Source organism: Phaenicophaeus curvirostris, chromosome 2, assembly GCF_032191515.1.
Source record: "Phaenicophaeus curvirostris isolate KB17595 chromosome 2, BPBGC_Pcur_1.0, whole genome shotgun sequence".
In the NCBI taxonomy this organism is placed as follows: Eukaryota; Metazoa; Chordata; class Aves; order Cuculiformes; family Cuculidae; genus Phaenicophaeus; species Phaenicophaeus curvirostris.
The window spans coordinates 86370845-86398802 of record NC_091393.1 but is presented as its reverse complement, the minus strand read 5'-3'; the positions used below and the strand labels follow the sequence as shown (position 1 = coordinate 86398802).

General features: G+C 41.1%; 1 protein-coding gene across 1 annotated transcript in view; it reads left to right on the top strand.

The window, feature by feature from the left end:
* The window catches only part of TGFB2 (transforming growth factor beta 2), a 62667-nt gene that overhangs the window by 21876 nt on the left and 12833 nt on the right, over window positions 1-27958 (top strand). Inside the window, exon 2 of the mRNA XM_069852762.1 lies at window positions 17417-17580. Within this exon, the coding sequence (XP_069708863.1) occupies window positions 17417-17580 (164 nt within the window). The remainder of the gene's footprint in view (window positions 1-17416; window positions 17581-27958) is intronic.

Sequence of the window (27958 nt, the reverse complement as noted above, 5' to 3'; positions counted from 1 at the left end):
CCTTGATGGTCACTGTGTCAGACCATGTAAGATACTGTCCCCTGCAAGTGTGGTAATCTCTACCTTCTGGTAAGGTCTCATTACTTGTGGAGCAGTTTAGATGACCATTTTTAATGGCAAAAGGAGTCTTCGGATGGTGGTTTAATGTATAGAGGGTTTTTTTTGGTATTCTGTTTAGCTTTACTGCAGCTGTCCTATAGGCACATCGTTATGGAGTAGTTCTTTTTCCTGAGCTTCAGCAGAGAAATGTACCTCTCCCATGTGAGCAGGAGAGTGGTCTTTTGTACTTCTGAGGAATAGGTTAGCAAGGCGTAATTTTCTGCCTCAAGGTATGCAATCACCATATAGTTTATAAGTAGATTAGTAAAGTTACAGTTGAGGTAAACTTTATGTCACTCAGTAAGATGTCTTTTGTTATAACACCACCTCTCAGAGGAAATATGGATACTTTCTACATGTCATGGAGAGATGTTAGTTGTCTGCTTTGCTCCTTTCACAGGCACTCCTATTCAACAGTGTTACAGCATCAGCCAGGTAAATAATTTAGGTGTACAGTTCTGTAATTTGCAATAAGAGGAAAATCCATTTATGTTTATTTACAGTGCCCCGAGAAGATTCTGAAACCACTGACTGCTGTGGAAGGATGAGAAAGATGGATTTATTTCTTACCTGTGTCCTGAATTCTGCACACTGTTGTATCATTTTTCTGCATCCTGATCTATAAGTGCTTCTTGAACAAGTCAGTGCATCTCACTTCAAGAAGGCTTTACAGTGTAGGCAGCTATACCACTCAGAGCTGAATACATATCTAGGCATAGGCAGCCATTGTGTTCACTTGGGAGGGAAGTTTTTAAGCTGAGAATCCTCACTCTTCCTAACTCATCGTGCTGGACATGAAGCGTCTAATCTATGCAGTTAGGTTAGTGGGACCAAACCTTACAATCAGAAAAGCTCTTCCAGCCTTAGGTGGTCTTGTAGTTCTGAACAGAGAACGCTTGGAAGCAAGCATTTGTCAAGACTGAGCCTGTATAGACCTCACCTAGGTTAGCAGGTGAGAAATGCTTGGTTGTTTTCTTTCCCGAGCCATGCTTGTGGCACCATTCAATACTGCTGGATTGTAAAGAGGATTTGAACTTAATTGTCCCTTTATGACTCTCTTCTTAGTCTATGATATCAGCAGTATCTTTGGCATGTAAGGAAGAGGCCATGTAAATGGACCGTCTTCTGCCTTCATAGCTGTGGCAGATAGGTTTGGGCAAATGCCTTTGGTTTGGCTTCCCTAATTAATTCAGTGATAAGGTTAAGTGTGTGTAAGCAGTGCAGTGGTCAAATGTGTGCCAGACCATTGATCCAGGAAAAGCCTTCTGCTAGCTCGTGGTGCTATTCTGTAAAGCTTCTTATAAAATGTAAGCGGTGTGCATGTATTGGTCCTTGCTGTTGTGCAGATGATAATGTTACAGGGAAGGCTTCCATAGGAGGACAAAGCATGACAAACCAGTCTTCATCTTCTTTCTCTTGTCTTTCATATATGAAGCTTGGTAGCAAAATCATAAACTTTTATTGTAGATTGAAAGCTTTATTTGAGACAGTGTGTTTTTTGAGGCCACTTAAAAAGCAAGTAGCATTTATTTATTCTCTTAGGAAGGCATTTCTCTTAACTATGGTTTTGATTGGTAAACAATGTTTATACAATCCTGGGATTTCATTTCTTCATTTGAATTGACTAAAATGAGCTGAATACTGTTTGACACTAGGCAACAAAGTACGTACGTTGAGGTGCCAAGGAGAGACTCTGCTGGGCTCTAGATGCTTCACATTCCAGACCTGTTACCTTGTGAGTGTAATATTACAGCGTTGCAGTCCAGCTGGAGATGAAGAGCAGGCCTGTGAAGGAGAGGGGAGTTAGAGAGATTTTAAGCTTAAGGAAGAAAAGCTTGAATGAGCTGGTACGGTGTGCTAAATTCTTCCTCTGTAATTTACTTACATTAAATTGTGTAAAGAATGTCACTCATGGGCAGTTTGTTCAGGCTAAAATCAATGTGTGTGGCAGTAAAAGAATAACAGAAGAAGGAAGGGAGAAAAAAAATTAAAGATCTACTCTAGCCATGGATGAGAAGCCCCAGACTTGTGTGTGTTTGCAAACATGAATTGATTCTTACAGGGGCATGAGCAGTTTTAACACTTCTGCTGCTGTGCACTCTTTGCTTTTGTACCCAGATGGGTTTGTCTGCTCAGAGGAGATTGTGGTTGGTGCTTGAAATCTTGTTTACAAACAAAGATGATAAATGAGCAAAGCTGAATGAATGGAACTCCTAAACATTTTTAATCTGTGCGTATCATAAAATCCAAAGATACTGCATGTTACAGTCCCATGTGAGTGCTGCTGGAGAGTTATTTCAGATTGTTATCTACTTAACTCAAATATCAGGGAGAAGCTAGATCCAGTTCAGTTGGACTTTATTGGGTTGTGCTTTCATGCTATTGTAGCTGACAAAAATGCTACAATTCCAAATATTATGCGTAACAATTGTGTAAATTTCTTAATCCTGTTTTCCATTTATTTATGTAGTAATTAAAGCCATACACCTGGAAACTATTTTCACAGGCAAGTTTCATTTCCAGAGGCCTATTTAGTTTTATATATTTTATGCATATATATTTCATTTTACTCTCTTCCAAAAGACGGCGAAACTTGATGGTGTTACCTTTGTTGTCAGTCTGTGCATTGGCTTGATTTTTTACAAGATATACATTATTCCACTGTACAGAACGAGATAGTATAATTGTGTTTGTTTTTTTTTTAATTTATTTCATTTAGTTTTCCTTAGAGGGTACTACAGAATGCTCTAATGAAAGAATAATCATATGCTATAAGAGTAAGGAAAGTTTTAAGGGACTAGTTGAAGAGAGGAAATGGCTCAGCGGTTTAAAGGAATGAAATGATGGGAGAGCTCCAAGTGGAATGAGGCAGCAAAGTTAAAAGAGCTACCACCAACTGAGATGAATGATAGATGTGCACTTAAAAACTGTGGTTATGAGGCTGTATAAGTATGCAGATAGAGGGAGGGAAGGAATAGTTCATGGTTTGCTCAGGAGACAGTTGCTCAAAGGTACATTGCCTTATGCAGTGGTTTGCAGCCATAGGTAATAGGCAGTACTTTGTGTTCCAGACCTATGGCAGCAGGACATTCCCCCTTCTAGGTCAGTGTTAACAGGAAAAGCAACTTAGGACATGGTTTATAGTATAGTCTTATTCAATACAGTCATTCATGACAGAGCAGAGTCTGCTGCCCTGCTGGGTTCTCTGGGATGCGCTATTTAGTTTGATCTCTGTGCAAGGGATCTGCGTTAACCAACTTCTGTCAGTTACAACTGTACTGCCTTCCCATTTTAAAAAGGAAGACTATTTTGTGAGACTAGATGGCTCTCTCTCTAGACTAGATTCTAATCTAGGCTGGAGGGCTTAGAAAGCATTGGCAGCAGGTGACTGTCTATTGACCAGCTTTGGATGAATGGAATGACCTCAGCCTAGCAGGTAAATCTGTGATTCCTGCTCATAGGAAGCTGATGCTCCTTTCCATCTCTCCCACTAGAAGTCTGAAGTGGAAGGTCACTAACAGCACAGGCATGGAAGCTATCACCCATTATTGCTTCTTCACAGAGGAGCCCTCTTCAAAACACAGGGGTTGAGTAGGTTGGGAAAGCAGTGACAAAAATCACATTGCATGTGTAAGGTGCTTAATGGATTCAGTCCTTCAAGCTCTCCTTAGTCTTTCTCTGAAGTGAAGTGGTAGACTTCTTTTCCTGCTATTCTACTAAATATCCAGACTGACTTTACTACTTATCTCACATACATTCAGTTCTAGTTGGTTGAACTACCCTGCAGATGGCGAGGGGGAATAAAACATTTGACTTGAAAACAAGAAAAATTGTATTTGGATTATTCTGTGCTAAGGTAGAGAGAGACACATAAACACAGTGGTATGAACAGCTTAAACTGACTTGTGAAATAGCCTGAGAATGTCTTTTCGCTGCCATTTCCTTGATTTCAACACCACTGAGTTTGTCATGTATGACGGCTTTGTGGTTGTTGTGACACTGTTGGAGAAAATTGGATTTGGGGAAAGTTTTCTTAGTAGCTCTTTAAATAATTCAAAATGTTTTCCAGTTGTGGTTTTTTTCTCTCCAGCACAGCTTTGTTCTGCAGTGGTACATTTTTTGTAACATAGATTTTTGTATAGTGTTGCGTCACCATGGCAGTTTATAATCCTTAGGATATATCCAAGGGATTTCCAGCTATCTCTTGGATTTTGTAACAATACTTGTGAATAGAAGCTCTTCTACATAGAAAATTAAAATATAGATGCGTATTTATGGGCTTAAAATACAGATCAAGTCATCTAGCACTAAGAGGCACAAGTCAGAGCCTGTGATGAGCATGTCTGCCATCAGAGTTCAAGCTATAGCAAACTGACGTTTAGTGGATGGCCTAATTTTACAGGCATAGACATATGATGAGTAAACACAGCTTACCTTAGAAGAAGTATTAAGTCTGTTTTCTTGGAGTGGTTAGCCTTAAAGATGTACTGACCTGATTTCTAGCATTGAAAACATATACCTGTCCTTCTGTCCAAGGATGAGGCTTAATTTCGATCTTTCTCACCAGGGCTGACTTCTGGGATTCCAAAAAGACAGCCCTGGTCTCCTCAGGTCTAGGGGGGACCTGACACAGGTTGTCCTTGCAGGAGCACTGTCCTGTGGCTCTGGTGAGTGCCTTGACTCTGTGGGCTGTTTGCCTTTTCCACGTTTGTAGTTGCTGGAGGAGCTCCACTTTCTTCGCCTGACTTGCACAGCAGCCTTGGGTGCAGGGCCATCCTGCCCATGGGTGGCAGGTCTCGCTGGGGCTGCAGGATGGCTCTGCTCCACCTGCTGTCTCAGTTTTGGTGACTGTGGAAACCCTGGAGCTGGGAGGAGGGAGCGGTACAGAGCATGCGCTGCTGTGTGCAGGCATGCCAAGCTCCTCTTGTATGCTGACGGGGAGAATAGATTTATAACAGAAGTAATTTTTTTGGTGAGTCTGATGGATTCAATAAAAATGTCTGCACAATATATTTTTTTAAATACAGCTCATTAGTAAATTGGCACTGAGATAACACTGTGAAGCCAGCCTTAATCCTGCTGGCTGGGCTGTCATTGCAAGTGAAGTTCATGAGAAAAGTGCCAGGAAGAATTTTTTAAAAAAATAGACCTTCTCAAACACAGACACGTACACACATCTAACCTTACACCTAATCTGCTATTGTGAAGGGAAAGTATTTTCTTAGATAAAAATTATTCAAGGTTACTTGGATTCAGAGGGTATGATGACTGCTTAGGGGTTTTTAGGCGCTCCAGTCAGCATCCGATGTCTCTATATGAAGCAATACAACATACAGGTAGTGCAGCTGGCCTTGTGATCATGTCTGCCTCTTCATTTTGCTGATGGAGACATCTCTTCTTACAGATTGTTTCTCAAGATATCACTTCAGTAACGTGCAGGCAAAGGAGACTGGAAAATGAAAGAGAAATAAGGATTGTGTTATGGGGAAAACTGCTGGTCAGTCTTTGGTATGGTGGAAGGTTAATCTGATCTTGTTTAAGTCACTGAGGCCATTACTGCTGTAAAAACTCAGCTGAACAGTGCTAGAAGGTCAGGGTTTACTTTCCCATTGAAAAAGGTTGGCTTGGTGAGATTTTTTCTTTTTGCCTCTTTTTTTTCCCCCCTCTTTTTTTTTTTTCTTAGAAGAGGTAGGAGATTGTACTTGCATTTCTTGCTTATGATTCCTAGTTGAATGAGGAGCAGCCCTTCATGGAGAGAGATGAAAGACGCTAGGAGTATTTTTCTTACATTCCAATGTAAGCATAATAGCAAAGTACATACCTGAGAAGCTTCCAAACACAACACACATCTATTTACATACTTGATTTTGGTGGTGATGCATGATAACCTGGGATTTCATTCAAAGGATCCTGGTGGGGATTTGAAAGGAGTTCTTCCCTGAATATTCACAAAATAACTGCTGAAAGCTGAAGGACCTTTTGTTGGCAACCAAAATCCACAGAGAAGTGGAGGCAGAAAGGCTGGAGACAATTTTCTTGTGCTGAAAATCGTCTCACTGCTTACAAGTGTGGGGTTAAATTTTGTGCTTTTTTGAAAGCCATGGGAATGTTTTCTTCGGTTACTTCAGTGGGTCCAAAATCTCAAGTTTCAGGAAGGCTTTGGTAACTCTTAATACTTGTTGTAATACCTGTTGACAGACGCAGCAGCTTTCCTGTTAGCTTGTTGCGCATCTTCCCCGCAGAAAAGAATCCATCAGCTCCTGTCGGGAATGCATGTGCTGCAGCGGCATCTGTCCCAGCCACGAGGGAGGCATCTGAGGATGTGTTTTTTTCTCTCACTATTTAAAACGTAGTGTTCCATAAGCGGTGGTGAGATAATAGGGGGTTATATTTGACAGAACAAGCTGTTGTGCTGTTTCTTTACCCCCCACATATGTTTTAAACTGCCACAAGATTAAAATTTCTGTTTTGAGGAACAAAGATAGCAGTATGTTTTGTGTTTACATTGCCTCTTGGCTCCTTGCATGACAGGCAACATGTAAATAGGACCTTGAGAAGAGGAGAATTGAGGTCAAGCCTTTCAGGCTTTCTAAAATGCCTGGAGATTTGTATTTGCTGAAAGATGGTCCAGAATGGAAAAATCAGCATTTGCCACTCTGCAGAGTGCTCTTCAGTAATTAAGTTACTCCATTTAAGCATTTCTCAATGGCTCAAAATTTTGACCTGTAAATAGCTCTCATGATGCATTACTGTTGCTTGGATTACCTAGCCTGTGCATTTCAGCATGGATGAGAGAAAACAAGCTAACAGCCTGGAGAGCTTTAAAGGCAAATAGGCTCTTAACGTGAGGGAATTTTTCTCCAGGAAGTTCATTTTCAAGCAGTCTCAAAGACAGGGGCATGAAGTGTCCACTGAGCACCATGCATGCCATGTGAGATGCTAGTTTACTCCTGTTTGAGGCTACTCCAGCTTTTGCAAATAGGTAAATGGCCTTTTTTTCTGGGAGAGAAAAATCATGCCTTGATTTGTGCTACTTGTGCTGCTTTGTCTCAATAGAGGCTGTCCCCTGGGAGGGACTCCATGCTTCTATTTAAGACATAGGAGTATTTGGCCGTGGTCACACTAAGTCTGCCTGGGTTGGAGTTTTGTTTTTGTTTTCCTGAAAGGGACTGGACTGTATCCCCTTTCATTTTAGCCAGAGGTTTCAGCAATTTCAAGTGGTTTTTGATCCTTCTCCAGCTGCAGAGATTTGGATCCAGGCAATTGATTCGAGGCTCAGTGCTCAGTCTGACTCTTCCATAAGTTAATATTCGGACAGTTTTGTTTTATAGCAAAAGTGGTCTTCTGGGCAGTTCTCACCATCTTCAGAGTTGTAGAAGAAAAGTGCACTTTCTTAGAAGAATTCACCCTTATTCAACAGAACACACTCTTATGACAGGAAAGTTAGTAATGGACCAGAATTGTGTTTTGTAATTGTCTTGTGACTGCCCTGTGGCTATGGAGTAGTAATAACATGAGTTTTTGCAGTCCCTGTGCTGTTTTATCTTAGCATGCGTTTGAAGGTGTAAACTCATGCATGCAGTCCTTACTTTTATGTGTATTCCTATATGTTCCACAGGTGTTTCATTTTTTGTTCAGGACAGCCTACACAGGCAACTGATTTCCTCCAAAATAATTTGTGTAGCTTGTGTAGCGGGACTATGCGCTGAGGTCTATGTTTCCTAAGTATTTCCCCAATCCCAAAACACATTCAGGTTTTCTAATCTTCTTTGAAAATGAGCAGCAATGAGGGACAGGGGAGGCAAAAAGAGAAAGTTAAGCATGGCATCTCTGGAAATACACTACACTACAATACTTATATCCTGACTCTGAAAAAGGTTATTCTGTGAACATAATTTTTTTTAATCGCACAGAGTGTCTTTTTCAATAAACTGCTTAATTCTTGCTAGTTCTGCTCTGGTATCATGTTGCTTTGGTGAGTTCTTTGCTCTTTAATGATCAGGTCAAGGAAAACGTAGGAGCTGATCACGCTGACACCCAGCATGAACCACTGTACCAGTACTGTATGGATCAGTTAGATGAAACACTATATGAAAAGAAAGGAGAGGAGAGGAAAGATGCACAGGGAATTTTTCTGACTTGTCAGCTTTTTTTGGTAGTTTTTTTTCTGAGTAGCCCAGTGGTTTGGCCTCTAATTTTGCAGATATATTTTTAAATTTTTTTAATCTTTTTTATTTTCTACATATGTAGCTACACTCCTGCTCAGAGACAGATGGAGAATTTTTGCTTTAGGTTTTGGAGCAAAGTGAGCCTCAGAAGAGACAAGATTTCAGGTTATGTCTCAACACCCAAGGCTGGGGCTAGCTGGCCAAGGGAGATCCAGCTCAATTTCAGTGCCAAAACCCAAACCTGGTTTTCAGAAGATCACAAAAATAGTTAGGCTCTTTGAAGGTCAGGCCCGAAACATGCAGTTGGAGGATTTAATTCTAGGAACTTTTGGAAAAGTTTTTAAAAAAAACCAAACCTCAAAATACTGGGTGCTGAACACTTGAAAATCTGGTCTAGTCTTTGAAGCCTGACTAAAAGCACAAAAGGGGTTAATCCTTTTCTGATTCATGTACATAAGGAAGCCAGGTCTTTTTTTGTAAGCCTGCACCCATGTTAACTCACTGTCCCCTTACAGAAGCACTATGTAAGGTAGCAATGCCTCAGTGGCATTCACAGGAGAACGATCACACAGACTCTGTTTAAGGGTTTTGCTTCTCATCTCAGATAAAGCAGAGTACTCCTGCAGTTTTTCTCTTTGGTATTATTTGACTCCTCTTTGCCTTTTGGATGATGGGATAGCTGTGAACCTTTTTCAAGATGAGTTTTACATTTGGGGGATTTGTAGTAGCCCAGGCTTTTTGACAGCTGGTGGTGCACCTCAAAGGAGGTGGACAAACAATGTGATGTTGGCCCAGTAGTTTTTCTTTATATCGTACCTGTAGGAGAGGGAGGAAAGAAAAAAAGAAGCCACAGGTAATTGTTGAAAGTACTTATTTTGCCTTCTGTCTTTCTAGCTTGGATAAGTAGGATGGAATATTTCAGGCTAAACAATGTTTCAGACTGAGCCTACAAAGGCTGGTAGCTTTGTGAGGTTAATTGTGAAAGAGTGGCAGATAGAGAAAGTCCAATGGAAAAAAAGGATTTGAATGAGTGCTTTCTGGCTAACAAGATTCAGTTAAATCTGATGGTCCAGTGATACAGAAAAATTAAAGGCCTTTTTACAGTGTTCTCCAGAACAAATTAAGGAACATCCAAAGTTAGTTTTAGCTGTAGCACGTAAATACAATTGAACTTGTAACATGATTTGTCCCAGCTCAGGGAGAACAATTACAAAAAAATATATAGGTCTGAAATGGCTTGTATTGTTACAGCCTTAAAAAGGCAGCGGTAGCTTTTCTTGGCAGGGTTTGATTTCCACTGTAGGACTCATATCCAGTTCCAGTGTGCTAGTACAGATGAAGTGGCACAAATTAAGGCGCATGTAACAAGATGTCTTTCTCTTTCCATCTTTAAAATGACCCACCAAGCCAGGACTTAACTGTTCTGTACCAAGAATCCCATGCAGCAACCTTGCTAGGACAACACCAGTGATTTGAGGTTTATTTTACTGCTTGTTTGTGAAAACTTAACCTAAACTTTAACTTAACTCTGATTCTCCAGTGGCTAATTACACTATCCCAGTGTCATTGCTGTGCCAGTTGCATTTTGGCCCAAAGACAACTGCAGGGTATTTTTTGCCATTATAGAAATCAAGACTACAGAAGACAATTATGTAAGAATGTTGAAGTCTGTCAAACTCCAGCACAGCAGAAGTACCTTGGAGGAATTAATTATATGAGTAATGGGAAACCAGGCCACCAGATTACTGTGCTGTTGAAGTCATAGCTTTGCCTAGTAATCTTTTGATTCAGGCATGACGAAGCAATGAGAAAGAAGCGGCAGAACCAGAAGCCCCTTGTCAGATTTTAAAGGAGGAACATATAATTTCATAAACATCAGAAAGTTTCTCCTTTGCCTCATTGTACCTAACTTTTCAATCTGGAGATTATCTTGGGGTTGTTTACTTCTCAAATGTTATCATAGATCTTAGTATGTTTTAGAAGAGGAATAGCAAGTGGTTCAATAGTGGGAAGTATGTCACAAAATCTGGTTCCTATTCTGTTACAAACCCATGTCCACCTAGACCTTCAGTGGTGTATATTTTTAGGACACGCGGAGCTTGACAGAGACAGCATAGGCAGAAAAAACATAAACCATGTATTTGTGCCATGTGAGCACTGTCAAGTATCTTTGCTCTGAGCACTGTAGAGTCTGCTAGGGGCAATTATTGAGTCTTGGTAGCCAGTTTATGGCGTAATAATTACACGTATGGATTCCCTGCTGCAAGTCAGGAGCTGGATGGCTTTCTTCATTACAAAGAAAAAGTTAGCTAATACAGGAAGAAGTTACTGAAATAAGAAAATATCTTCAGGATCAGCTTTTGTTAGTGTAACTGGTGAAAGAAGGTCATGTTCAAAGAGCTGCAGCCGGAGTCCTTGTAGGAGTGAAGTTTTTATTTTTTCTCCCAAGTGGATCATATCAGAACTCTAAAATCCTTTGTGTTAGTGAAGCTGTATTGACACTTCCTCTTGTGACTGCAGAGACTGGTCCAGGCGTCAGTGTTGATGGTAAAAGGGGGAAGTGGTTTCAGCCTTCAGTTATTCAAAAGGGTAATCCAACAATTAGATCCCCAAACTGTTTTTTTTTTTCTGTCTTTCTGATGAAGAAACCTCTGTCTTCTTTTATGCATGTCTATCTGTCTGTCTTGCTAAGCGTCAGTATTTCTGTGCACAGTAAATATCAAGACTGAAGGTATCGGGGTGATGGTGTTGTGAACTATCTGCTCCCCTTTGACATGTATAAATTATGTATCTAGGTATTGTTCAGTGGAAGATGCCTTGCTGCAAGTTTCTGGCATGGATTCTTCACAAAACACAGATGTAATTACAGAGTTCATGCATCGTGTCTTGCATCATGCTGCAGTACCCTGTTCTGCAAGAAAAGCTGCTCCAGAGCCATTGAACCTCAGCTGAAAGCCTTATCCACTGTGTTCCCAACAGTTTTATTCTGACTTACAGTGCAGTGTCCCTCCTCAATATCAAATGGTTAATGGGAGATAAAGTTAATAATTCACTGGTAGCTGTATAGATAAAAACTAGAATACTGGAGTAGGTTTCTTGTGCTGCTTTTGTACTGTCAGACTTTTGAAGCCTTGCTGCAAGAGGCTGGAAGTTACATGAGAGATATGCAAGTGTTTCTTTCTAAGAGCACTGGTTAGCTAATGGGTGGGCTCATAACAATGTCCCAACAGGACAGAGTTTCATGGAATCATAGACTAGTTAGGCTTGGAAGGGACCTTAAAGATCATTTAGTTCCAGCCCCCCTGCCATGGGCACGGACATCCCACTAGATCAGGCTGCCCAAGGCCCTATCCAACCTGGCCTTGAACACCTCCAGGGATGGGGCGGCCACAAATTCCCTTGGCAACATGTTCCAGTTTCTAACTGCTCTCATGGTGAAGAATTCCTCCTAATGTCTAATTCCTCCTAATCTGCTCCTCTCCAGTTTACACCTGTTCCCACTTGTCCTTTAGCTCATTTCAGAGCTAAGGGAAAGCTGATGTGCAACTGATTTGCCTCTGAGGATCAGTCCCAGTTTGAAAATATAACGTGTAGCCCTCTGTATTATGTATCCCCTTTCACTGCAGAGAGGCGTTTTCCAGCAGGATTCTGCAGTCACGTCAAGGTCAAGAGAGGTGAGCGAAGTAATTATCCATGGAGTTTGGGAGTCCAGATGCATTAAACAAATTTGTAATTTCTTGGAGAGACTTTCCCTGGAAAAGAGGAGAGGATTTGTGTCCCGAGCATGCCTGACGGGAAGGATGGGATCCTGCTGGAATGATGTACCATTACAGCTGATGAGCTGCCTGTCCTTCCAGCAGTCTGGATGTCGTTAAAGGCAGCCTGGCCTGACTCGTGACAGGGACCTGTATGTTGAGCAGAGAGTAAAATTCACACGGGAGCAAACAACGTCACATTATGCTGGATGGCTGCTGCTTGTTACAAAAAAAAAACCACCCATAGAATTTGCTGTCAGTGAGCTGAAATCTAAACAGCCTAAATTGTCCTGATAATTAGAGGAGACAGGGAAGCTTGTCAGAGTGTGGAAAGCATAACCACTACATTTAATAACAATCAAGCTACTCTTATAAATATTTGTATGTCCTGCTTCAAAGCCTACTACTTGGCCATTCATCTGCTGCAGTTAGAAAGACAAGGAAGGGGGGGAAAAAAAGGGCAAGAAGAAAAGGGCACTCCATGTTTTGTAGCTGCCATAATAAAGAATGGGCAAAGTACCAGAAAGAAAAGAAAAAGAAACCCTCCAAGGTTTAATAAACACAAAAGGGAATAAAAATAAATCTTTGGAGCATTTGTTACAAGTCATTGATGGAAGGATTAGATTGAAGCTCTCAGCCTTTCCAGTGTGGGCGTATGTGTGAAGTCGGTGTGTCTGGCCTCTTCCAGCAAGAAAGGAGAAGTTGTTTACAATTCCTAAGTTGGGCTGTACATCTAATTGATTTTTTTTTTTTGTTTCAATAGCAGAAATGAAAGCTGGGGGGTGAGGGTGGGGGGGAGGGGAGAAGCCTCATTTGGATACAATTGAATTTAGGTCTTTTTTTCTTGCCAGAACGAAAGCCCAACTCAGAAGAGCTGTGACAAACAGCATACTTTTTTTTCTCCTGAAGTATCAGTATGCATAGTACTTGTGAGGAAAGCTTTAGAAATTCAGGATTTAGTTCATCAAACACAACTGTGTAAGGCAGAAGTGTCATCCTTTCATGCAGGAGATTCCTGACTTGGAGAATACCTCCATCATGAAACAAACACCTTCCATTCCCACTTTTGATTTAAGGGACCTTGGCTCCATCTGGCTGTCCTCCAAGGACCCATGCCTGGGTGTCTTGTGCTGTTTCGGGCAGTCGGTCAGAGGGTGTGTTCAGTCTGTCCTATTGACAGTGCTCCAACCTGGAACAATACTGCAAACTGTTGACTAATCTGGTATAGGTCTCCTGCACCCCTTTCCATCAGTGCTTTCCTGCTCTGTCAGGGCAGGGCTGCTTTCTGTCCTAGTTGCTAGGACAGGAGCTTAGAGGATGCTGGGTGTTGAATGAAGTTAGTAAGAAGCACAGAAACCAGAGTGTCCGTATGCACTTACTCACATACCAGAGTGCATATTAACCTGAGAATTTGGACTGTCCTGAGTAAAGCAGCTGATGAAGTTTCAGCTCATCCAAGGAAACAAAACAAAACAAAACAAAAAGAATGAAAAAAAACATGCTTGTGATGCTAGGTGTTCTGCAGGGTAAGTGGAGGAGAAGGAGGCATAATTCACAGAATCACAGAATAACCAGGTTGGAAGAGACCCACCGGATCATCGAGTCCAACCATTCCTATCAAAATTCCTCTGCTTTCTCTAACTGTGTTTCATAACTCGTCTCAACCGTATTGTGATAATCCTGATTATGATTATTACTGCAGTAAGTATTCAGTTCTTTGAGGGCTGAATTAATGAAAAAAAAAGATAAAATGATAAAAACATAATCTTTCATTATGTTTACTATTCCCTCTCTACAAAAGAGAAAAAAACAGTGTTTTGATAGCTACAGGAAACATATTGATTTAATTCCAATCATTAATGGTAATGGTTTAAAAAATACTTTAGTAGTCAATCTGCAGCAGGATAACTGTATTTGCAGACTAACTTGATCAGAGTCAACCTGGAGTCTACTGGAGTCATTGGGCTGAAACCAGAGGGGAATCCAGAGGTATCCAACTGAGACTGAATTGATAGAATTTGAGGTTAAGGTGGAGTCACAAAGAGAGATAAATTGCAGTGTCTGAGATCACTTAAAGACTAATTCAAAACCTTGTGGACTCCATGGGGTTCTTTCCATTCCCGTAAAGAGAGTTGCAAATCTCAATTCTCAGTCTTAATGTTGATTAATTTTCACAGAAATCCCAATTCTGCTCTCAGCCATTCTTATTCAGTGGAAGGGTTCCAGCTAGTAAAAAACCCAATTTTTTTCTGCTGTCCACAAATAATGCCTTTTTCTGAGTTGACTTTCCATGGATACCATCATGAATTATAGAATAACGCAATCAAATTTCTTATGTGGGTTTTTGCAAGATATAGAATTGTTAAGTAAGAGAGATGGAAATTCTGTAAGGATTAATTCTTATTCATTCATTCATTGTGGTTGGGAGGTAAATGCTCATTTGCTGTGTATGCAAGTACATATATGCAAACAAAAAATGCTTAATGAAAGAGCATTCCTTTTCTGTTATCTTTTTAATATATGAAAAAGAGAAAAAATGTAAATGTATGGATGGCTTAGGAAAATCTGTTTACATACATACAGATTTGTAATATACAGTTTCTAAACAGAAAAAGAAAAGAAAGACTACAAATACAGAGCAACAGAGTTCTCAGAATAAGTTAGAAGCTAAATGTAAATCAAACATACAGTCAAATCGAACTTCTCAATCTGAAATAAAGTCAGGACGGACAAGATTAGTCTGCACTAAGGCAAATAGCTGGCTGCTAGTTTGGCTTTTCCATGGAGAATAAAATGGTATATAGATGCCTTAAATAAATTGCAGAGAAGGACAACTTACAGCTCATCCTGGTAGCATCAATCTTTTACATATATACACTATTATGCAAAATGATATTCCTAGTAGGATTAGGTTTGGCCAAAGAACAAGTCTGGGACTTTACTGTAGTAGAAAAATAAGTTGAATACAGCATTTCTCTCTTAAATCAGGGTATTACCTCTGAACCAAATAGTTTTTCTAAGAATTTGCAAAATGTATCAAAATTAAGATCATCACTGTGTTAAGTTAAGCTGTTCTCAGAAGACCTTTGTTTGGTATTATGGGAGAGACTGGCACTAATGTGGTGTTTATGGGAAAGAGGAGCATTTCAGATGTGGGGGTAATTGGCATATCTTTTTCTTTGAGTTCTTGCTACAAGATTGTAGCAGGTATTTTGACAATAAGCCTGCCAGACAAGACTGCCAACAATTATGATGCATTGGGGTTTATTTCAGATTACTGCAGATGTGAAAATTTGCGAAACTTTTTTTTATTTCTTTAATTAAATAGATGATAAGGAAGCCTGGGGCTTCCTGTTTGTATTTATACATACTGACCCATTGACTATACTGAGGGCCTCTTTTGAGAAGTATTCTTCCAGAGGATTTGAAAGCATTTTGAGAACTTGTCATCTCTCTCCTATAATGCATCTACAGTTGAGGCTGAGATTCTTCCTTTATTATCAAGGATTTTATCATAGCTAGGATTATTTTCATGAGTTTTCACCTCTGATCATTTAAAAAAGAGATTTTGGCTCATTTATGTAGAGGAAGTGTGTTTCTGAGTATTGTGAAGACAGGATAAATTTGCTTTCTTCCACTCGTGACTGGCTTGTATTTGGTATTTATTCTGTAGCCAGTATGAACTCAGAAAGAGCTCTGACAACTGGGTTATTAAATGTATAACTGTGCGCGGTGTTACTTTGTGTAGCTGGGAGCTTCTGCGTTGCTTAGAAGTTCTGGTAATAGCAGCCAGTCTAGAACTAGTGGATACTTGGAAGAAAGTCTTTAGGTTCTTAGCATGTCTTATTGATACGAATAAGTATTTTTAAGGATTTATTCCAAGTACCTTTAATTATTCATAGTAAGAAATAAAGGTAAATGTACAGGGCTTGGCTTCTCCCATCTTTTTACATAGAAATGATAACTTGTATATGGTATACCTATTAAGAATTAGGTATCTTTCAGAAGAAGGTACTTTATTCCATCAGTAGATGCCTGGATGAATGGTCTAGGTAGCTGAAGGAGGCAGCAGAGCAGGATATCTAGCTGGAATTCTGGACCAGACCCGGGTCTTTCATGGGGGCTGGACTCCCTAACATGAAGGATGCATGGCAAATCCCAAGCTATGCGACTAGTGGGAAAATTTGGTGTTTTGTAATCATTATCTGAAGTCTTCCTGCTGATGTGGCCCCAAGAAGACCTGTGACATTTGCTTCCTCTGCTGAAAAGTGTCCCTCCCCCCACCTCTCAACGCAGTTTTCCTCCGTCTTCTCTTTCTTTATACACTTCAGGTTTTGCACTGTAAGAAGAAAGGAAACCTTTCCCTCAGCTTGAACAGAGACTTTATCAGGGCATTTGAGTGGTTTTGACTCCTTTGTGAATTTGGCACTGATGCTGAGGAGAGTCTTGCCAGGCAGCCAGGTGAGGAGAGAGTCACTCTCCCCAGGGGTGGTCAGGGTGCTGCGTTGTGCCAGAGTTTCTCTTCATGCTGCCAGCCAGGATGGGCTAGAAGAGCCTCAGGTGGTAGCTGAACCCTTCAGGGGAATGCAGGTTGTGCAAAAGTGCTTTGCTGCTCACCCTCAGTCATCTGGAAGGGAGAAAGAGGTTGTTTTGAAACCTACACTGGTATATTTAACACAGTTATTGAAGAATTACGTCTGTTTTTCTGGGGTTTTTTTCTGCTTTCCCTGGGTATATAGTGAGGGGTGGATATTTTTATGCCTTCTACTGCTTCCAAGTGGTCAAAATTAATGTAATTATGTTTATAATGTCTACTCTCTCCTTGCCTTTTTCCTCCCTTTCTTCTTTCTCTTCTCATCTTGCCCTTGTCACTATAATCAGAATGAATATTTGTTCCAATAAAATCCTTTAATAACTAAACAGAAAACAAAATCTGAAGTCGGCTAGTTTATGCTCCATATTCTAGAGGGAAATGGGCTTCAGAGAATATACAGATCAGATGAGTTGCTGTTACTTGTCTTAGCGGATCCCTGTGAACTTTGTGCAAGTCAGAAAGCGTTTGCCAGATACCAACTCTTATGATTCTTTCCCAATTTATAAGCATCTGGGATTTTCCACCAGTATGTTGAAAGAGGAGAAGTTTAAATGCATGACCTGGAATAGAGTTGGAAATGGTTGTAAATCTCTATTAATATGGTATTCCTTTAATCAAACACATGTGGGGTTGTGTTGTAGGTTTCTCTTATTAAATTATTAATAATATTAAATTGGCCATTGGACACTGAATCATGCTACAGTAATTTCCCCTACTGAGGCTGTCTTGTATTACACTGTTCAAAGGAACAATGTATTTTATCATTGAAAAAATAATAAAATCACACTGCCTTCTTGCAGATGCCATCCCACTGAGCTATTACAGCCTTTACTTCCGAATCGTCAGATTTGACGTCTCGGCAATGGAGAAGAACGCCTCCAACTTGGTGAAGGCCGAGTTCAGGGTCTTCCGTCTGCAGAACTCGAAGGCGCGGGTCTCAGAGCAGCGGATAGAGCTGTATCAGGTATGGTGGCACCTTGCGCGCATCACCTCCCTGTCTTTCCACAGCAAACACACCTTATATCCACCTAGCAAATGGAACAAACCATGGGAAGAAGCGGTTGAGTCCCATCCCTCCGAAGTAACCTCCCATGCCTTTCCTAGAAAGGACATTATTGAAAATCACATAAAGATGAAATGTGCAAACTTTTTCTAGCAATTGTGCTTCACTACTCCAGAGTTTCAGCATATAACAATACATGACAGAACAAGACATCAAACAAATCATCCCCAGATTCTGTCTCCCAGCACCTAGCCTGTAGTGTAGTTTACATAGAAGTCAAATTGCTCTCTCTGGCCCGTGTTCAGGAGAAGCCTTATAACTGTTCCTTGCAGAAATGGCATTGTTAATAATTGAGTTTCAAAGCTGAGCAGTTTTGGGCCAGTCTTCTGTATAGTGGCCTATGGATTGAGGCAAGGGAGTAGACAATTTGGAGATTAAGGAGTAAAAAAGAAAATGACCCCATGACTATCTCTCTCCTGAGTGTTGATAAGATATATATTATTTAATCTTTAAAGACTTTGAAGCCATTAAAATCACTTACATAGAGTCTATGCATTTCTGCAAATATTTTCTAGAGCATATTTCATGTATAGTTCACTGTGCTGAAAAACACAGCATCAAAAAGAGGCTCAACTCCCAACAGTTTCATACTGAGTAAAACTCATGTTTTTTTGCAGCAACTTGGGAATTTTTCTGCTGAAACCCCTTCAAGATAGGATAACATGTTTTAAAACAAAGTGTATTGAGCCCCTCTTTGGCTTTTTTTCTTGCAGGCCTTATTAGCTGTACCTGAGCACTGTAGAGTGCAGTTTGGATCCAGTGGGTGTAAATGTTAGTTTTCTCTATCACTTCCAGCGTTCATATTTTCCTTCCTGGTCTGGTCAAGTGCTAGCCAAACTTGGAGCTGAGAGGAGAGAATTTAGGTTTACATGCTTGCTGATGTGACAGTATAAGCCAGCCTTATGAGACAAAGAGAGGAAAAGATACAGTGGACTGTTTAGATATTGCTTAAATGTAGGAGAAGCATGATTCCCAGTCAAAACATGGTTCAGGTCCACAGGTGATCACTAGGTACTCAGTTTCATGACTGCAGCCTGGCTGCCTTCCTGCCCAAGAACAAGCTGGCAGAAAAGTTGAGTAAATAATGTATCATTTGTTAAAACAGAAAACTAGTAGGAATCTTTAACGAGAGTTGCTGATGTCATCTATGTGCAACAGCCATCACAGAGAATTATACAACATCCCTCTGACACTGCCACAACAGTGGAATGATTGTATGTTCTACCTTTACCCTACTGTTCAGGCATTCTAAAAGGAGTTGATAGTATCTCTGGGCTTTCTGTTGTTCTGCTTTTGAGAGCTGTTAGTCAACAACCTGAAAGGAGTACAGCTGTGGTCGCCTGAACTCGGCTCATTGCCTTGCTGTGTTTGAGGAATGTGGGGCACAAAGGGTTCAGCAGAGGTAGGGAAGAAAGGGCTTTTGCTAGGCTGGGAATTCGCCTTGTGATGAGAAACAGCTGGAGCTTATTTGAGAGAGCCTGACTCCAGCAGGCTCGTGCCCATGGATATGAGTGAAACCTGCATCTAGGGCAGGTACTTGGGTCCTTTCGATAAATATATAGCTGGTGAGTAAGGCAATTTCTTTTTTAGGCTGGGTGGAGCATACTGAGTGAAGTATTAGGTGAGTAGTTAGTGCAGTTTATTGTTGGATTAGGTCTTTTCTTCACCAAGTATTGGGCAAAGCAAAAGCAGTGAGCTCCTAGTGTGTTTGTGCCAGGCATATTTTAGGCATGTTACTTTGCTCCTTTGCCTGTAGAGAGACAAGCTGTCTTCTGAGCATTTTGCTATCAGGGCACCTACTAAAGTGATAAAAGCTGTCTGTGTAGTTCTCCTCTCCGCTATACTTCTTACAAGCTCATGTAGCTGGTTGTTTTTCCCTTACTTTGGTCATATCTACTTGTTGCAATCTTGGATGGAGCTCTCCTCAAAACTTTGTATGCAGGTATTACCTTAGCTCTGTGATGGTCAATCTGAACTGCATGGGTTCCTTACCAGAAGCTCTACTGCAGGAGCATCAGAGACCCTAAATATTGCTGCATCTACTCTCCATGGGAGTTCATGAGTTTAACATGCAGTGTTCAACAGGAGAGGCAAAACCGGAGAGCAGTTGAAGAGGAGGGTATATTATAGGACAATGTTATAGAAAACATCCGAAAACTTAGAATGTTAATTTTAGAAAGAGAAAAATCTAAGGAACTGAAGGTGGGGAGGCATTGGTGCCAGAGCGATGCTAGAGAGGAGCTTCAAGGCTGCTAACGATAGACTGATCGGGGTGTTTATCAGTGGAGGAAGGCACAAACATTGGAGGTACAAGAGAAGAATGAGGAAGATGCTTATTTCGGTGGAAGAGGGAGAGGCAGGTACTTTCTGTAAGGGCTAAAGACTTTCTCACATGTCTTTGCTTCCAGCATGCAAAGCCATACATGGAGAGTCTCACAGAGGAGATTGCTGGTAGAGCTGGCACATGCAGCTGCTGCTGCTTCTCACTGCATAAGCACTGCTTCCTGTCTTGTGAGAAATGTGCTGGGCTTGCCAGGGCTGTTGTGCCCAGAAGGAACAATGCAGGTTCTTCTCTTGCATAAGCAATGTTTAATTATTAGGGGATTTTTTCCTCCCACTAAGTTTTGGGTTGTCTAGTGTTTTGCTTTGTTGAGGATGTCTTCTTAAAGAGAGTTTTTAAAATTCCTCTTAAACCTGTATTTTTAGGGAATGGTTGTCCCCTCATCTTTCTCACTCAAGCAGGAGAAAAAGGGCAGACATTTTCTGGAAAGAGTCAAAGATCTCCTTTTGTGTTTCATGGGGAAAGTAGCCACCTCTGAAGACATACAAGTCTCCTAACTGCTCTTCTAGAGCTCTCTGATTTAGTCCAGTGGCAGTTTAGTAGTATATATACCACTGATGCAGAAGGGACAATGTTACCCTGAAGAAGTATTTTAGGAAGATCTAGACAGATGTGCAGGGTAAATGGAAAAATTAAGCATGCAGAATATAAATATTTTGTTTCTCCTCCTTACTCTTTCTTTGTGTGGTCCCCTGACTTTACAGATCTAACTCTTGAAAGGAGAAAAAAAAAGAAGTGTAAGACTGCACCTTTTAGGCTAAGCTTTCCTCAGGCTATAGTTGGCTCACTTTTCGTAACCACATCAGAAAAGGACTTTGTTTTCCTGCAGCCCTTGTTTGCTCTGACTCCAGGAAGGCAGTCTGGGGCTGTTGGTGTGGCAGGCCAGTGTCGTGGCCCCTTGCTCTCAGCCCCTGGTGCAGCAGCAGCAGGACCCTGTTCCTACCTCACAGGTATGGCTGGAGCAGAGAGCACTCCATCATATTTATACTGGGAGCGAGTGGTTGTGGATATGTGTCAGGGGTGCTGCCTCTGGGTTTCTCTGGGTGGTAGGTCCTGGAGATTAATTCTCATGGAGGTGCCCTGGATGCATCCACAAATCAAATGGGCAAGTGGTAACCCACGAGAGCAGGACAAGTTTCTTTAATGTCTGTGTTCACCCAGAATATTTTTCTTGGTATTTAAGCATTAGTCTGCCACATATGTATGTTCCTGCACAAATGGGAAGTGCAGTTCACGTATTAAGTAGTCTTAGGATAGAAAATAATAAAACTAACAGAAGTAGGAATTAAGTTTTTTCTATAACGCTGGTATAAAACCTTCTGTCTCTTCTTGGTTCTGGTTAAGTGAAGCCACAGAGAATTAAATTCCTTAAAGGCACTATATTTTCTGTTTCTTCTGCTCAAGAGTGAGGGTTAATCTGTTGGTAGTACTGCTGATCTTGAACATGTTGGAGAGTGGGAAGCCAGAGGGAAGAAAGGAAGGAAGTGGCACAACCTCAGATGTAACAAGCGCTCTCCTGCGCTCCTTCTCCTGTCCTTGCACTGCACTCGCTTGATGTGCCTCTCAACATGCACTGCTTCTTCAGAAAATATTAAGGGATAAAGTACTTTTGGGGAAAGGAGGAGGAATAATATTAAATAAACAAGTTTTAGCATCCTCCAGTGGCCCTTGCTATGTTTTTAAAGATTTATGCCAAATGCAGGCTTTATTGGAATTTGATCAGATAAAGCTCAGTTGTTATGGGAATGTCTTTGTTCATCAGTTTTCTTGCCTGCTTTTAAGACTTCATCACATCTTTCTTTTATTAAGGTGCTTCTGTATTTATGAATAAAGTCCCTGCACCCTTCAAAAAAAGAGGGTCTTTTATGAATAAGCATTCCAGAAAATAAATAGACACCACCGCAAAGCTGGACGAGTGGAAACCCTCACAGGATGAAAAGTCATCATTCAGAGAGCACTGTGGTATTGTTTTTAAGGTGTTTTTATTATGTACAGACGGTCAAACGATAACAAGTAATAATTACTTCCTATGGAAGTGGTGCTATGTTTTGTTAACACATCATAAAGCATCACGAAAAATGCAACTGAAGCACTGTTTTTTATTGTCATCATTATCCAAGGCTGCCATGGGTGTAGGTACCTGAGAGGCCGTGGTTGGAGGGGATATACCATGGGATACACTAGAGCACAGGGCTGGAGCAAATGAACAGTGCCAGGTAAAAGCCTGGGGGTGACATCAGATTGTGATGGAGTTGGCGGAAGTAGAAGCAGACCTTTGTCTTGCCATGTCAGGGAGGGTCTGGGTCATGCCAGGGGCTCCTGTGAAGCTTGCTTGGGGTCTAGGAAGAACTGTCTGCCCTCCAGATGATGGAAACCCCCATTTTTTAAGGCCTCTCTCCCTGCTTGGATGTATGAGGAGGAAGATGCTGTGGAACATATTACCCCATTATGAGTCAGATTTAAATTTAAACCACAGTCAGTTGTTCAAATACTTCCAATTCAGACAGTGTTTTGTCTTGTTTTTCAGTTAGGGAATACATTTAGAGCAAACTACTATAGATTTGGGCCAAACCTCCACAGTGCAAATCTGAGGCAATTTACACTGACTGCAGCAGAGCTACTCCAGACTGATATCCATATAATCAGGAGCAGAGGGGCCTTGCTCTTTTTTCTTTCCAAAAGTGCCTTCTCTAATACCATGGAAGAAAATACCAGGAAACAGGATTTGTGGCTGTGAGCTGGCACAGGATGTCTGTATTACAGATATCACCTGAGGCATTTAATTTTAATTGATTTCCGTCTCCATGATCCACATCTAAAATAGTGTGTTTGGAGCTCATGATTTATGTATCTCTGTCCTGAAACCAGACTCTTGTGATCTGAGAGTTTACAAGGCTATGTTAAATGGCAAAAGTGCTCTTTGAAGTGCCCAAATCAGTTTAAAGAGTGGACCTAGTAACTTTCTACTCTACCAACTTCCTCTTCTACAATCCTTCAGCAACAGCTCAGGACCACAGGGAGTTAATTGAAGTATTTTTCAGTTGAATTGCTGTTTTCTCTTTGTTCCAATACCCCTTTTTTCGTTCCAAATACTGTATCTCCTACAAAAAAAAAAAAAAAAGTCAGTATGCTGGAGACCGCGTATAGAGTACCTTTGGCAAATAGTCTGTGAGCGTGGGTGAAAGGAAGTGTTTATCACTGCATCATATTCACTGCAATTTGAGAGCTTATCTCAGATACAGTCACCTCTTGCCAGGAACAGAGCAGTTATCAAAGAGGACTTGAAGTATATAATATCACTGTTAGCTACTGGCATGTGTACGCCCAGCTCGAGACTACTGTGCGTAGAAATGTGGAGCGCTGAGCTGATAGATACATTGTCGTATGCAGTACGTGTACATTATGGGGAGCGTAGGAGTGCAGGACATGGGTCAGAAAACAGCCACTGGGTTTGGGTTCCTGCTCTTTGGGCTGCAGTCTGGTGGAGTAGTCAAGCCTACATTATACCAAGACACAAGCAAGTTTTAAACAAGCATTGCAGCATTGTAGTTACTGGGCTGAGGAACATCAAGTTCACTTGCTGGCCTGATGCTAGAGAGCCCGCTGGAAAGGGGAAGGTAACATTGATGTTTTGGGGAGGTGTGGGAAACAAAGTGAAACTCTGTTGGAGAGAAGCCTACACAAAGAAAAACAGATGATGGAAGAAAATGGAGGAGGACAAGAGTGGTATGAGTGGAAGCCTAGAGGTGGTGGGAAGAAAAAACAGCAAGGAGAATTGTGACTTCCAGAGAACAGTGCATGCAAGAGGAAGGGAAGAAAGAGGAGTAACTTGCAGAAGAAAACAACATCTTAGAAGCAGCAGTAGGTCCAAATGTTCAAATAGTAAAGAAAATTTCATCCCGAAAACTTGCAGTAAAACACATGTGAACATAAGATATGGCTGTCACGGACAGAACCGAGGAAGAGGAAGGGCTTGGCAGACTTTCACGTAAAAGGGAGAGGAACACAGGAGTACCCTTGAGAATCTAGGGGATTTGGCTAGATGACAGGAGAACCCACTCTGTTTTTGTTGACTTTGGCTCCTCTTTGTTGATATTTTAATAAAACATGATGTGCCTCTGGCGAGTTAAAGCTAAATGCTAGATAAGTTTACAGGATTTTTTTGTTTTGTTTCATTTTATATAAAATCTTTCTTTGGAGCTATCTTAAAATCTCTAATCAGCAGGAAATTGCACTCAATATTTCAGAATCTTCCAGGAGAAGGACCCCAGACCCTCCATTCTTATTTATTGCCTATACACTGCAGAATCTTCCTGCCTGCTTAAGCACAAATAACACTGAAAGGCCTCAGGGCTGTATCCCAAACATACACTGCACATGTATCTTCAGTGGCAGGAGGAAGACTCTGGGGAGTAAATCCCTTCTCAGGATCCATTCTCTCCCCGGCGCTCATCCCTTCACCGCAGGGTGAGGCTATGAGGCACTTACAGCTATTCCATGACATACTTGACTTAGCCTCCTTTTTTGAGCTCCCGTAGCTGCTCATGTCTTTACCCTCCTCGTGCTTCACCTTCTTTTACTTTTAAGTGAGTAGTAGCCAACACTGTAAAGAGAATTCTACTGCAGCTGTAGCCCGTCGAGATATAAAAGGAGTTGGGATATGTGTGCAATATGTTCTTTTTATTTGCAAGTTTGCATGAAGAACGTGTCTGGCAAGTTCTGAGCAGATGGATCAGAGAGCTATGGGTTTTTTTAAAACTTTGGCAAGTACTCCATACCTTTGTATTTTGGCAGGAACTCTGCATCTCATATACTAGTCTCTAAAGATTTTGCCCTTGGTTTGAGCCTGATTCAGAGACATTTGCGAGTAATGGAAAGACTTCCATTGGTCAGCAGAGGGGCTGTAAAGCCCTTTTAACTCTTTAGGACTGAATGTAGAATCTGAATTACTCTTTTGCAGAAGGGGCTACAAGAAGAGCTTGAAAATTCTAACTGATAATTTTTGAAAAAATACAGTCAGTCTCTTGCACTAGTGGTGATAGGAAGCTAAGATTTTACTAGCCCGTAGATTCCCAGCTGTCTGGCAAAAGGTACTGTATGGAGGCTTTGCACTTTACAACATATGTTTCCACGTATGAGTAAAAAACTGGAGAGGTTTGCAGTAGAATTAAGAGTTTGCTTATCTTCGTGTCCAAGACAGAATCAAAGACCTCGAACTCAACCAGGGAGTGAGAAAAGATTGAGAATTAGCATGGTCATTTTTTATCTTTAAGCTTCAGAAACTGCTAGATGAAGTCCCTGAAAGCTGTCTGAGGAGACCTTTGAAATATGGAACGAGGCAGCAAGCGAATCTTTCAGTAGGGTGAATAGTATGTAAGAACTTGGAAACCACCAAGTGGCTGGATATGCAGACCTTGCGAATCTGGTTGTTCCACTGCAGAAGGTTAGGCTGGAGTCCCCTGTGGTTTTATTGTAGTTTAGAAGAGGTTATCCTGAACAACAGTTCTCAGCCATGTTGCTGTGCATGTCTGAATTTATCTCTGCTCTGATGTTAACCAGCCTTAGCACATCATTTGCCGCTGGATCTCATTGTTTTGGCTTATTTACTTTGAGCTTACAAATACATGTCAAGTTATTTCCATTATTTTAAAAGTCCCTTGAAGTTCCAGTGGAAACCATGGATAATGACTGATAAGTAAGAGAAAGATTAGTGAGCCTGCCAAGATGTAATGCACAAGAACATCACAGGAGTCTGACATGACAGAGCAAGGAAGGAAGTAGGTATCAGGGAGCCAACAGCATTTGGAGGGAGGAGATCAGACAGTCCAGAATGAGTGGAGAGGAAAAACACATTAATACCAGTTTTGTACAAGGTAATGCCATATTTACTGCTATTCAGTGACTGCAGAACCCATGTTGGCTGATGCAGTGTCCATCCCAAATTCCGAGGCAATGCAGCAGAAAGGATAGATATTTTTAAGTGGCCATAGACTCATAGTATGGTTTGAGTTGGAAGGAGCCTTAAAGATTATCTAATTCCAGACCCCCTGCCATGGGCAGGGACACTTCCCACTACATCAGGCTGCTCAAAGCCCCATCCAACCTGGCCTTCAACACCTCCAGGGATGGGACATCTACAGCTTTCCTGGGCAACCTGTGCCAGTGCCTCACCACCCTCATTATGAAGAATTTCCTCCTTATGTCTAGTCTAAATCTTCCCCTCTCCAGTTTATAGCAATTCCCCCTAGTCCTATCGCTATGTGCCTTTGTAAAAAGTCCTGTCCCTTGCCAGCTTTCTTGTAGCCCTCTTCAGGTACTGGATGGGCATTATAAGGTCTCCCGGGAGCCTTCTCCAGCCTGAACAACCCCACCATTCCCAGCCTGAACTTATTATTATGTTTTGAAAATTCATCAACTTGTTTTAAGAAACTGTAAGTTGCCAGAAATATTTCCTAACAGTTGGTGACTGTAATTCTCAAATCCAGCTATAAAATGCCCTTGTTGTTGCTGAAGTTTGGCCTTTGATGTGTGCTTAGGGTTTTCTTGGCAGTGGTAGATGTATGTCATTGATGCATCAGCCTGTGTATCATCACTGCTGAACCACATTGAGTTTTTTATTTGTGTATTTGCTTGCTGGGGAGGTGATGAATTTATTAGGTAAAACTATTCCACTGTAAATTGTACTTAATTGTAATTTCCCTATTCTTGTGCATCTAATTGTAGTAACTATAGGAGACTAGAAGTAGTTATTGTCCAGACAATCAAATCTGAAATAAACTAAGCAAGTTGCTGATCTGGAGCACTTTTTATTTGTAAGAACCAATGTGTCTTTCTGTCAGTTTTTTTCCTTTCGTGTGTGTAATGAGTCATGAAGACGGGCTGTTCTGGCGTCTGGTCTCAGTGCTTATTGTCTAGAATACATACACTAATGTGTTCATTCAGTTATTCCTTGCTTTAGCTGCCTTTATATATGAGACAGAAGGTAGGCAAAGGAAAATTTGAGCAAAATATGTTTCTATTAACAGAATCTTGGGTTTCAGATTTTTTTTTTTATTTTGGACCAGCATAATTACACTGATGCTGAATGCTGCTGCTGTGCTTATATCAACCTCTGATATTGTGTGTTTTTTTTAAGGAAGCCGTGTTTCTGCTAATTATGCAAACATTCTGCTTTGTTTGTTGCCATGAATTATATAGTGTTCACAGTGTAATTTACAGTTTATAAAATACATAGTGAGACAATCCTTGTTCTTATTTTTATACTCAGAACTGTATGTTAGTTACTTGAGAGTATAAACACGTGTGCATAAATAGTTTTATCCTCCAGTATATTAATGAAGATTTCAGCTACTTGATACTTCAGTGTTAAAAAAAAAAAATACAGATGATGCTCTCCAATTGATCTGAAAAACAAGTATAGCAGGTGGCAGGAGCAGTTTAGAGATCATTGTTTTCTGGAAACTCTCTGTCATTCTTCTGAAACCAGTTTGTGACAAAACTAAAGCTTTTCACTGCTGAATACCCTGGCATGGTGATTTGGGGTAGGCTTCCAAGACAGCTTCGTGGTCCAGCTTCTGCTAACACACAAGGAGGAGCACAGACAAATCCATGCCAGCAGAGCAGAGGGTCTCTCCCTGAAGACTGAGCAGCCTTTGCAGAAGGGCAGAGTTCAACAGGATTTATAAAATAGCAGAAATCTGGCAGGCCTCATGACAGTGGCATGTGAATGTTGTCATCACAGATATCCCTGAATGGGCTTCCTAAACATGTGTAGCTGTACAAGCAAGAACAATGCTTCGTTTGCATCTGGCTGCTTCATGAGCCCTTTCCTGCAGTTAACTGCAATATTCATATATTCATGTGTTTGTTTTGCCCTGATCTGCTGGCAGTAGCTGTGTGTATGTGATATCTAGAGATCCATCATGGGTACTTGTAAGA